Raw genomic sequence first — 13,110 nt, 5'->3', positions numbered from 1 at the left:
TATGGCCAAACATCTCCACTTCGGTCTCGTCTGTTCAAAGGACATTATTCTAGAAGACGTGTGTTTTGTTCAGATGCAACTTTGCAGACCTAAACTGTGCTGCAATTTTTCTTTTTAGATAGAAGAGGCTTTCTTCTGCCAAGCCTTCCAAACATGCCATTTTTGTCCCATATTTTTCTAATGGTATTGTCATGAACTTTATCATTTAACATGTTAACTGAGGCCTGTAGAGTCTGAGGTGTAGTTCTTGGGTTATCTGCCATTTCTCTGAGCTTTACACAGTCTGATCTTGGGGTGAATTTTCTGGGACAACCACTCCTGGAAGGAGAGGTGTCTGTTTTCAATGTCTTCCACTTGTGAATAAACTTCAAATTGTTTGGAAATGGCCCTATTACTCTTCTCAGATTGATGGCAGCAACAATTGCTTCTCTAAGATGATTGCTGATGTCTTACCTCCTTGGCATTGTGTTAACACACACCTGAAGGCTCCAGACCAGCAAACTGCCAAAGCTTATGCTTTTATAGAGGTGCTCAGACTTGCTGATGATCAGTTAATCAAAGGCATTTGATTAGCAGTGCTTGACTGTTATTTACCCTCTTAATTCCAATGTAAACAGTAAGGGTGTCCTAACTATGTCACACATGGCTTTTCCATTTTGGCTTTATTTTTGTTCAGTAAATAATGACACAGTGCAATTTGTCATGTTTTGTTGTTCATCTGAGGTTTTATTTTCAAAATTTTAAGACCAGCCAAAGACCCTTTTTTTTAATGATGTCCTGATATGGAAAACCATGGAATTCAAAAGGGTGTCCTAACTTTTTCACATGACTGTATGCAAATAGGAGATACCTACAGAAGGTCAAACATCACTCCAACACTCCACTGATCTGGGCTTTATGGTGGTGTGGCCAAACTCAGTCCTCGTCAGTGAAGGCACATGAAAGCCCACATGGAATTAGCAGCAAAGCACCTAAAGAACTGTGAGAAACAAGATTCTCTGGTCTGCTGAACCTTAGTTCCAAGCATCATGTATCGAGGAAACCAGGCACTGCTCATCACCTGCAGAGTACCATCCCTACAGTAAAGTGTGCTAGTAGCAGCCTCATGCTGTTTGGCTGTTTTTCAGCAGCAGGGACTGAGGGACTCGTCAGAGGAGAATGAAACCTCAACACAGTTAAATATAGAGAGAGCCTTAATGAAAACCCAGTCCAGAGCATTCAGAACCTCAAACTAGGCAGAAGGTTCACATTCCAACAGGACAATGACCCCAAGCACACAGCAAGAGTGGCATATAAACAACTCTGTGAATGTCCTTAAGTGACCCAGCCACAGCCTGGGATTGAATCCAGTCAAACATTTCTGAAGAACCCTGAAAATGTCTGCCAGCCCCCATCCAAGCTGACAGAGCTTGAGAGATGAAGAGGTGAGGCAAAGAATGGTAGATAATTGGCAAATGCAGATGTGCAAAACTTGTTGTGTCATATTTAAATAAAGAACTAAGGCTGTAAAGGTGCTTCAACTAAGTACTGAGTTAAGGGTGTGAATACTTATGCAATGTACTTATTTCAGTTTTTGTTTTTAATAAATTTGCAAAGTTGTCACAAATCTGTTTTGTGCTTTGTCATTATGGTGAATGGAGTGTAGATTGATGTGGGAAAAAGTAATTTAAAGCAGTTTAACATAGGCTGCAACATAAAATGTGAATAAATAAAAAATGAGGGGATATGAATATTTTTGCAAGGCACTGCAGGTGTATGTGTATCTAAAAGAGAAAGACAGAGACTACAGTAGTCAATGTTTGAATCAAAACCTTTAATCAAAGTTGTCCTAAAACCAAAACAATACCCGTTTTTGTCTTAGGACAACTTTGATTAGCTTTTTTTTAAAACCACTTTAAATGTTGACTACTGTATTCTATAATAAAAGACTCACAGCTCCTCCTGAAATGTGAGTGAGGACTCTTTGGGATGTTCTGTGAAGAAATACGCTTCAGAAAATCTCCTGACCTGCACAAACACACAACATTCAGTATGACAACAGCTGTTAATCCCAAATGACACATTCATTCTAAACTGTACACATACACATAAATACCTAATAAATGGAAAATAATGGTATGTTTACCAAATGCAAATTAGTAGTAATTTTGTAATTTATTTATTTATTTTTATTTTACTTTATATTTATTTTATTTTTTTTATTTATTTTATATAAAAAACTGTCTAAAACTATTTTTAAAAAACTAAAAGAAACCGTTTTCTTTTATAACAATCTTTTTTAAACTAAAGTTTTTCCTTATCAAAAATGTCCCCTTATTGAAGAATACACAATAAGTGTACAAAGTCATTTGTAGATTATGCTGAGTCATATATCATTCATGCTGCATCTGAATCATTTCAGCTTTTCTCTCTGTATTTGTCTTGCAGGCAAACTTTGAATGCATTACAATCTTGCATTTTACATTCCTTTTTTAAGATTAGTCTTCCACAGCGAGCAGAAATATTTTATAACGAACCTCACATACGAGAGAAATAAAACCACTCCAGTAATAAAAACTAAATTGGATTCATCTCTTCATCTTTTTCATCATTATAATAACTCAGAGTTCTGTAATTAAAAGCTGAGCTGTCTTGTGGGTGGAACTGCTGTATGTATCAAAAGAGATGAGCTTTCTACGTCGAATGCATCGCTCAACGCAGAGTTGTGAGGGATGCTGGGAAATTCAGAATGTGTACGAGAAGAACAGTTAATTCCAGGATTTATCCTACAATAATTGAAATCAGTCGGAGTAGAAACTAATTCTACTTTGTTTGTTGCTAGGCTTATTAAATGAGCTGTTGTATTTGAGTTTGTATATTTCATAAAGCAAAAATAAGATGTCACACTCAAAATTCACCCTGTATAGCATTGAAAATCATGTTTAGCACCATTCGTAGCAAGATTTGTTCACTTAAGGTTTAAAAAGAAAACCTACAGTTGAGGTCAAAAGTTTACACCCCCCTTTTAGAAACTGCAAAATGGGGGTGAAAACTTTTGAACAGAATGGAGATGTGTACATTTTTCCTATTTAGCCTAAATATCATATTATATATATATATATATATGATTTGTTTTATTTAGTACTGCCCTTTAGAGGCTACAGAAGATAGTTGCATTTTTCCCACAAGACAAAATAAGTTAAATTTACCCTGATCTTCAAATTCAAAAAGTTCTCTTAATGCATTGTTTCTCCTTCTGGACCTCAGTTGTGGTCAGTGTAAAAAGATTGATCTCAAAATCATACAGTCATTGTTGGAAAGGGTTCAAATACACAAAAATGCTGAAAAACCAAAGAATTTGTGGGACGTTGAAGGCTTTTTCTTAAGAACAGCGGGTATGCACAGCTATCACTAAACAAAAAAACACAGATGTAAATTTTTGAACGGGGCCATTTTTATAAATTCAACTATTTTTTTTTTTTTCTCTTGTGGACTATATGTAAACATGTATAAGAAATATTGTATTCAGGTCAGGGCTAAATAAACAATAACATGCATTTTGTATAATCCCTCTTAATTTGGTGAAATAACATTTTGCAGATCCTGAAAAAGGCATGTAAACTTTTGACCTCAACTGATGGGTGTTAAACATGCTAAAACAAGCCTTCGTATCATACTTTACTTCTGTTTCTAAATGAAATCCGATATTCAACAAGAAAAATTGTAGTCCAGGACTTCTCAGCCCAATATAAAACAGCTCTCACCCTGAGTGTGTGGTGCTCTTGGGCCAGATATGAGCGGATATGTGGATTAGGAACCGTGGCTTCCAAAAACTGCGTCCAAAGAACAGACAGCTGAGCACAGAGCTGTGTCAGATCTTTACTGATCTGTTCTGCTACCTTCTCATGACCGCTCTGCAACTACAGAAGGAGGGTTGCAACAATCAGTCAATCTTATTTAGTCACAGAACAATGCTTATTATTGTGATGTTGTTTAACCTACATCATATTAATTCTATGTTTTACAGGAATTTGATTAGTAAAGTGATTTACAAACCTGCAGTTCAGTGGTGAGCTGGTTTAATGTTTCTTCAAGGGGAAGGTCCTCTAGAAACAAGAACATAAGGAGACAGTTAGAAAAGTGTCACAGACAACAACTATTACGGTAATACCATGTTTTTTTCTTTAAAGTCCCTTTGAGTAATATGTAAATACCGTGGTAAATGAATATGGTGATCAATTAGTATATGTGGTATTCCTATTCATGTAATCATTTTTGGCAACACTTTACAAAAAGGTGTCATTTGTTAACATTAGTTAATGTATTAGCTAACATGAGCAAACAATGAACAGTACATTTGTTACACTATTTATTAACCTTTGTTAATGTTAGTTAATAAAAACAGTCGTTCATTGTTAGTTAATGTTAGTTCACAGTACATTAATTGATGTTAACAAACACAACTTGTGATTTTAATAATGCATTAGTAAATGCTGAAATTAACTTTAGCTAAGATTAATAAGTGCTGTATTGTTCATTCTTAGTTCATGTTAACCAATGTTAATTAATGGACCTTATTTTAAAGTGTTACCTTTTTTTTTTTTTTTTTTTTTTAATGCCAGCTAAACTAAAATATTTACTTGAAGCCCCCCCTGAGACTTTACAGTAAATATTTCAGGTCACACTTTATTTTCAGGTCCAATTCTTGCTAGCAACAAACCATTAACTATGACTTTTGCATCCATAAACTACTACTTTGCCGCTTATCAGTAGTTAATAAGGTAGTTGTTACGTTTAGGTATTGGGTAGGATTAGGGATGTAAAGTATGGTCATGTAGAATATGTGTTTTATAAGTACTAATAAATAGCCAATATGTTATGAATAGGCATGCTAATGAGCAACTAGTTAATAGTGAGAACTGTTCCTTATACTAAAGTGTTACCATATTTCAATAATTAAACAACATATTTGCATGTTTACTGATATTTGATGTTGGTTAATGGTCACATGACATGCAGGTAAACAAAGAAAATCCCTTGTTAGTCTTTTTAATTGATTTAATTTGAACACTATTGACTTTCATTATTTTTTCTATGCTTGTATTGCATGTAAATATCAAAATATGTAAATATTCACCTCCTCCCACTAAGTGTTGCTTTAAAACTAATATAAACAATTACTTTGATTATTTACTCACACTCATGTTGCTGTAAACTGTAAAAAAGTTATTTAGCACATAAAATGGCTGTGTTGTTCTCACATGCACTGTGAATAATAAATCAGGCTTAAAATGTGAAAGTGTAACTGAGATTATCAATAAATTAAAGGTAATTTATTCCTGTGATGCAAAGCATCATTAAGTCTAGTCTTCATTGTCACATGATCCTTCAGAAATCATTCTAATATGCTAATCTGCTGCTAATGAAACATTTCTTATTATTATCGATGATGCATGATTTGTATTAACTACACTGTAAAAACAATTTGTTGAGTCAACTTAAAATAATTTGTAACCTGGCTGCCTTAAAATTTTAAGTTCAAAAAGTTTATTCAACTTAAGTTTAGCAAACACAGACATATATAACAAGTTGTTACTTAGTACAACTTAACATTTCAAGTTGAATAAACTTATTTTAGTTGACTGAACTTAAAATTTTAAGGCAGCAGGGTAACAAATTATTTTAAGCTGACTCAACAAATTGTGTAGTTATTTTTTACAGTGTACTTTTATAATGCCGATATGGTTCTTTTATGTCTTTTTTTTAAAGCTTGGCAACTCCTGATCACTGTGTGCTTCTTTTGTGGCCCACAGAAGTTTTGAAGGACATGAGGGTGAATAAATGATGACAGGGAACCGTTTTTGACAAAGCCATACACATTTGAAGTGAATGAGTTACATGAGTTTGTTCATACCCATCTCTATGTGTTGCAGTTGAGGGATCTCCTTCATTAGTGCCGTGTAATATGAGCGCAGAGCTCTGTGAGCCGCCAGCAACAGTTTACAGATGCGCCGGTGCCACGTGTAAGCTCTTTGCAGACAGTTCTCTGACGGCACGTAAAAACTGCCCTGTAAACAAACACACATTCACACAGGACATACGGAGTGGAGGTCAAATTTTACTGCATGTCACACTTCTTCCCTGTTATTTCTGCACACACGTAAGTAGCTAAATACTGAACTGAAAGGTTTTCCCATGTGGACTAACTCACACAGCCACCGTGTTTCTCTCAAATTCTCCTTTTTTATCTGTCTGTCTGATATCATATTTGTGTGATGTCGGTTGTTATGAGCAGCAGCTGTATGTTTATGTTTGGCTGAGCCTGAAGCGTAATAATTAGATGAAGATCAAACGCAGAGTAAAACTTTAAACGCAGTCAGTTTCCCAGCAGTAAAATAGGAGAAGTGTGCATACGTGGCACTTGCTTATGGAAACGACACAAGGACGTCCTGTCGACAGGAAGTGCACACATATACAACTCTACAGAAAGGAAAGACCCTCTCTCCCTTACAAAAATGAACCTTGGTTTATTATAGTAATATTATGGTAATTTATGCCACAGTTGTTGGCGTATTGATTACCATTTGCATAACCATGGTTTTAGTACAAATACCATGGCTAAACTATGGTTAGTGTAGCAAAACCATGGTTAATTTTTCTAAAGGTGTTCAGTAATGTAAGTATGCACAACCGATTGAAGATTTTTAATGCATTTAAATAATTCTCTTCTGCTCACCAAGCCTGCATTTATTTGATCCAAAATACAGCAAAAGGCAGTAATATTGTGAAATATTTTTACTATATAAAGTAGCTGCTTTATATTTGAATATATTTTAAAATGCAATTTATTCCTGTGATTAAAGCTAAATTTTCAGCATCATTACTCCAGTGTTCAGTGTCACATGATCCTTCAGAAATCATTCTAATATGCTGATTTGCTGTTCAAGAAACATTATTATTTTTAGTAGCAGCAGTAGTAGTAGTAGTAGTAGTAGTAGTAGTATTTAAAACAGTTAAGCACATGGGGATAGAAATTTCTATTTAACAAAGATGCGTTAAATTGATTAAAAGTGATGATAAAACATTTTGAGCAGCAAATGAGCATATTAGAATGATTTCTGAATGATTATGTGACTGGAGTAATGATGCTAAATTCAGCTTTGAAATCACAGGAATAAATTGCATTATAAAATATATTCATATAGAAAACAGTATTTTTAAATAGTACAATTATTTCAAAATTTCACTGTTTTACTGTACTTTGGATCAAATAAATGCAGGCTTGGTGAGCAGAAGAGACTTCATTAAAAACATTAAAAATCCTACTTTTCAAAAACTTTTGACTGGTAGTGTGCATAACTACATAAAATCATTAATATAATGTTTCGTTTTAATATAATGTTTCTTTGATGTATTTTATTTGATTTATAGCATTTTCAGCAATTTTCATACTTCTGGTAAAAAGTAAATAAATAAAAAGAATAATGAGAATAAAAATACGCTACCATTTTAAGGTTTGTGATCAGTAAGATTTGTTTTTGAAAAAATCTTATGCTCACCAAGGCTGCATTTATTTGATCGAGATAAAGTAAAAACAGTAATATTGTGAAATATTATTACAATTTAAAAAAAACTGTTTATATTTGAAAATATTTGAAAATATTTTTTTTCCAGTGAATTTTCAGTTTCATTACTCCAGTCTTCAGTGTCACATGATCCTTCAGAAATCATTCTGTGGTGATTTGCTGCTTAAGAAACATTTCTTTTTATCGATTTTAAAAACAGTATGCTGTTTAAGATTTTTATGGAAACCATGATGCATTTTTTTCTCTTTGAACAAAGTTAGAAAGAATACAGTTTATTTGAAATACAAATCTTTTTGAAACATTATAAATATTTTACTGCCATTTTTTTCCCTAAATAGTAAATATCCAAATTTTTCAAGTATTATTTAACAACAACAACAAAAAACATTTGAACAGAGACTATAAAGTGACACTATAAAATAAAGTGTCATAAAATAAAATGTCAAAAGTCACTATTTCCTTGTTACCTTTTCACTGTAGGGTGGAAACAGTCTTCTATATGAAACTAAAACACTAAATACAAGCTATTTTTAAATGTACGGTTTTACAGTTAACAAAACGCAGGTGATGCTTTAAATGTTTGGAGGAAAGGCTCATAAATTGCTGATGCAGGGGTGATTGTGAGTCTGGTGGGCCTCTAATATGTCTTTACTGCATACTTGTGTGTACTGTGTAATGTGTGTGTATGTTTGAGTGTAAAGAGAGTGCTGAACGCTGTCATTATATGCATGAAGCTTTGTAATCTACATTCAGTTATGTCCTTTTGACTCAAACAGATGCCTACTGAATTCAGTCTCTCTCTCACACACATACACAAACATCTGCTCTGTGCTTTCTGTTGACATTTCTCACATTTTAGTACCTGTGACAGCTGGAAAACACACAGTTAATATTACACTCACATATAAGAAACATAGGTCATAGACTGAGTTCACAGAGCCAGATGTAATGTAAGAAAGTGTGCAAGGCAAAGTAAATGTGCCAGCTTGCATTGTGGAAATCTGTACGTTGTATATCATAAGTCTTCAGATGCTGTACAATAGATTGTTGGAAAAGTAGTGATGCCTAATTAATGAGAAATTGAATCGTTTCAGTGAATCATCTGATTCACACAACCAGTCTGAATGATTTGTTTAGCAATCAATTTGATCTGATTCAGTTGCAGCAGTAAACAGAGAATGAATAGCAATCTAACATTGTTGTTCACTTAACTAAATTTTAGTTTTCACAGAAAGCTGTTGTGATTCACAAGTATTGCAATATATGATTTTTATGATACTTTTATGCTGTTTTTGCATACATTTAGAAGTATCCTAGTTCATTTAATAATGAAAACCTGAGTAGTACAATCTAAAATTCCATATTATGTGCTTCACTGTAAAGTAGAAGTGCTGAGGAGCGCTTATAGAAAGCAGAGAGAGGGAGAGATGCTTGCTCCTCATGTTTAAGGCCGTTAAAGCTGGGCTCGTTACGATGATCAAACGCTGCCTCCCTCCAGCGGAATGCTGTACTTAATAAAGTGCCCTGCAGGGGGGGTGTAAACGTAGGACCCATACGGAGTCGAGAGACCTCGTTACGATTTCCTGCTTAAATGGAAATCTCCACAGGCAAGCAAAACCTCTGTTCATCCAGCCTGAAAAAAAAAAGAAATGCAGGGCTTCTTTGTCCTCAGCAAACGGCCAGAAAGGTCAAATTATCTATGCTGTTTAACTCTAAATTGCTCTGGTTAAGTGCCTGTATTTCATTTAGAGCCAGTTGAAGCAGATATTATCTGGAGATGCTCCATAAATGTGTTCTGAATGAATACTGCACATTATATGCACTGCATACTGCCTGGTGTTTTTGAAATAATTAATAATAATGGAGTAATAGGTGAAACTGAAAGTGGTCATATGACCTCAGTATGGTTAATTATTTTTTTTCCTGAAAGAGAGGGCATATTTTGCCATTATTTAAAAAAAATTATTTGTATTTATGGGGGGCTGTCTGAGTGCAGTCTGAATAAATAATAATAATAATAATAAAAAAAAAATTAAACATAGACATTTGTAATGTTACAAAAGATTGTATTTTAAGCTGAACTTTCTGTTAATAAAAGAATCCACGAAAAATGCACCAGTTTCTACAAAAATGTTAAGAAAATCTTAAGAAAAACTGTAAATGTGCACAATAATAAAAGCCATTGTTAATACTTCAGCACCAATAATAACTATTATAATTACATACTGTAGTTATTATATAATTTACAAATATAATGGGTTTTCGTGCATACAGGAAATGCAAAAGTTCAAAAAGTTTGGGATCAGAAATGTTTTTAATGTTTTTCAAAGAATCTCGTATACTCATCAGTGTTGCTTTTAATGTTGCAATAATGGTTTACTATTTTAATATACTTTGAAACATAATTATTCCTGTGATGCAAAGCTGAATTTTCAGGATCATTACCCCAGCCTGCAGTGTCACATGATCCTCCAGAAATCATTCTGATCTTCTAACTTATTATCAGTGTTGCTGATTAATATTTTATTTATTAATGTATTTATTTTTTGGAACTTGTGATATTTATTTCAGGATTCTCTGATGAATATAGAATAAAAATAGAATAGCATTTATGTAAAAAAAAAAAAAAAAAAAAGAAACCGTTTAAATGTTTGGGTCAGTAATTTATTTATTCATTTTTCAGCAAGAATGTTAAATGAATAAAAAGTGATGATAACGACTTACATTTGTATAAAAGATTTATATTTTGAATAAATGCTGTTCTTTTTAACATTTTATTCATCAAAGAATCTAAAAAAAGAATCACAGGTTCCAGTGTTTCCAGCATTGATTAATAAATCAGCATATTTGTAATAAATCAGAATGATTTCTGAAGGATCATGTGACACTGAAGACTTGAGTAAAGGATGAGGAAAATAGAAAAACGTTCATTTTAATTGTGATAATATTTCACAATATTACAGTTAAATGCAGCCTTGATTAGCATAAGACATTTCTCTAAAAAACATTACAAGTCTTACTGATCCCAAAATTTTTGAACAGCAGTGTTTTGTTTGATTGTTGTTTTTTGAGTGTTGTTGTTGTTGTTGTTGTTTGAGTAGTATGGAATCGAGCTGTTCAAAACATAGCAGCCTCAATTTTATCATATATTAATTATTCTTTTTTTCTTAAGGTTTCATCAAAATGTAATGACCAGTGTCTGCAAGAAGTTTCTTTTTTTGGGAGATACTGAAAGAGACTTGAACTAAAAACCCAGAAGAGCAAAACGGACAGATTTCAGGATTGGATTTAATAGTTCAGTTAAGATCGTTACATTACATTCACTAAAACACATTATGATTGTTTATGTGCAAGTTGAGTGAGGTATTATGATCCGGTTTAATGTATGTGGTTACCTCTGTTGGCACAGGTTTGCAATATCCCGCCCCAAACATCAGATTCTCCACTGACATTGCAGAGGGCGGAGCTTCACTCTCTGGAGATCCTTTACCCAGCCACGCCCCCTTTCCACTTCGTGCGAAACTACAGAAAGACAAACGATACACTGTAAGTACCTGTGGCGTGATCAATGTGTGCAGCTGTTACCAACTGAATTAACGTAAGGGATCTCGGTGGGAACCACTCAAAAGATTCTTCATTATCTAGTCATGAAAAATCATTTATACCCACATATCTGTGTAAACACAATGCTTGCTGGAAAACCCAAAGAGACACAAATACCTGATTAGTTTGTAAGTCAGTCTTGAGAATATTTGTCAGTAATGAGGCTTCTGTTCTCTGAAATCCATTACACATGACAGCTGACAAACACGCACACTTTGAATTTGACAGCTTTGCTTTCAGGCGGGTTCAGAGAAAGATCTAGCACTTTAAAAGCTCAGTTTTAAAGAACAGATCCTCGGCGGTGAAAATACATCACATCCTGCCAATCACACCTCCTACGAACAGGAGGTGCAGATCCAACAAACAATACACAGTAGTCACCATTCAACTAGAAACGCTGGCCATTTTATGTGACTGTGCTAACAAGCACATTATTGCTATTTAATTTAATTTAAAATTGTAATTTTAATTAAAAAAAAATATAATTTAATTGAAAAAATTGAAACTGAATAATACTTGCCTTACCAAATTAAAGGTGTAGTTAAAAAATAAATTATTGTTATACATTAAATACCTAGTGATGTATTATTTAGGTTTATTATTTATTATTTTATTAGGCAAGTTTTTTTTTTTTTTTCAATTAAATTAAAAAAATTATAAATCATAAATCAACAATAATAGCAACAACAACGAATAATAATAATAATAATAATAAAACAAAGCAGCAAAATAAATGTTGAAGCCATGGTAAAATGCCCTAAACTGCTGATTGGCTAAAAACTGGTGAGGCGGAGTTTAGTGTAATCACCTGATCAGTGGTTGGTGCAGTGCCACCAGGGAGGCGTGGATTGAGACAGAGATGACGGACAGGTGGAAATAGTCAAACATGACGGGCAGGTGATGGTGTAGGCCTTGGTGTGGATGGAAATGCAAACCCAACGTCCTGCTGCTAATCAGAGGCACTGAAGAGATATCCGCCAACCTAACACATAAACACAAAATAACACGCATTATAAAAAGACACAGTCACAGTAGACTTCATACTCTATTTATTCATTCATATGCATGTCAACAATGGAAGACAGAAAATGCAAGACAAAAAGTCTTAAAGTCTTAAAATGACTGACCCTCATGACATTTCAAACCTTTAAGACCTTTGTTCATCTTCAGAACACAAACTAAGATATTTTTGATGAAATCCGAGAGCTTTCTGATCCTGCATAGACAGCAATGCAACTACCATGTTCAAGGCCCAGAAAGGTAGTAAGGACATTGTTGAAATAGTCCATGTGACATCAGTGGTTCAAGCTTAATTTAAATACACTATCAGAATTTTTTTTGGTCTTTTTCAGGTGAACTATCCCTTTAACTCTCTATTCCAACTAATCCATTTAAAAAAAATTTTAATAAATAAATAAGTACAATTGTGCATATAGGATAGGTAGAATTGTCTCAAGTCTGCAAATGTACAACTATACTAAGATGTGGCAGCCAGAGAAACAGAGCTGGAGAAAAAGACCTTAAAAAAGAAAACTCAGGAGAAGGAGAGAGAACATGAGGAGGACAGGGAGATGGACAGGTAGTGTAGTTAATGAGCTCGCCTCACTGCCGTCCCTGCAGAGCTCAGGGGCCACGGGGGCCGACCCGCCGCTGCCGCTCTGAGCTCCGGGGCTCTGCTGCAGGTAAGAGGCTCAGGTAATTGCTCTCATTTGTGCTGCTTTGAGACAGAACTGTGTGTGTGTGAGTATTTTAAGCTGAAGGCCATCAGTGCTGTTGCTCTTTCGTTCTTGATTAATATACACATACACACATGCTGTGCCTGCCTGAGGCTCTCCCACACTTTCTCACCACAGCTCCTTAAATACCAACAGACAGAGATCATACAGATGACAGGAAGGAGGGAGAGAATGGGTATACATAGTGTGCATTATAAACAGCATAC

The 13,110-nt window shown here is 34.2% G+C and overlaps 1 protein-coding gene across 1 annotated transcript in view; it reads right to left on the bottom strand.

Annotated features, from left to right (window-relative positions):
- The window catches only part of fam135b (family with sequence similarity 135 member B), a 69,478-nt gene that overhangs the window by 11,382 nt on the left and 44,986 nt on the right, over positions 1–13,110 (bottom strand). The window contains 6 exon segments of the mRNA XM_051136627.1: positions 1,934–2,007; positions 3,744–3,899; positions 4,036–4,085; positions 5,894–6,047; positions 10,961–11,087; positions 11,977–12,150. Coding sequence (XP_050992584.1) covers positions 1,934–2,007; positions 3,744–3,899; positions 4,036–4,085; positions 5,894–6,047; positions 10,961–11,087; positions 11,977–12,150 — 735 coding nt within the window.

This window comes from Labeo rohita, chromosome 19 (genome assembly GCF_022985175.1).
Source record: "Labeo rohita strain BAU-BD-2019 chromosome 19, IGBB_LRoh.1.0, whole genome shotgun sequence".
Taxonomy (NCBI): Eukaryota; Metazoa; Chordata; class Actinopteri; order Cypriniformes; family Cyprinidae; genus Labeo; species Labeo rohita.
Note: the sequence above shows the minus strand (reverse complement) of the source record. Positions and strands in the feature narration are given on the sequence as shown.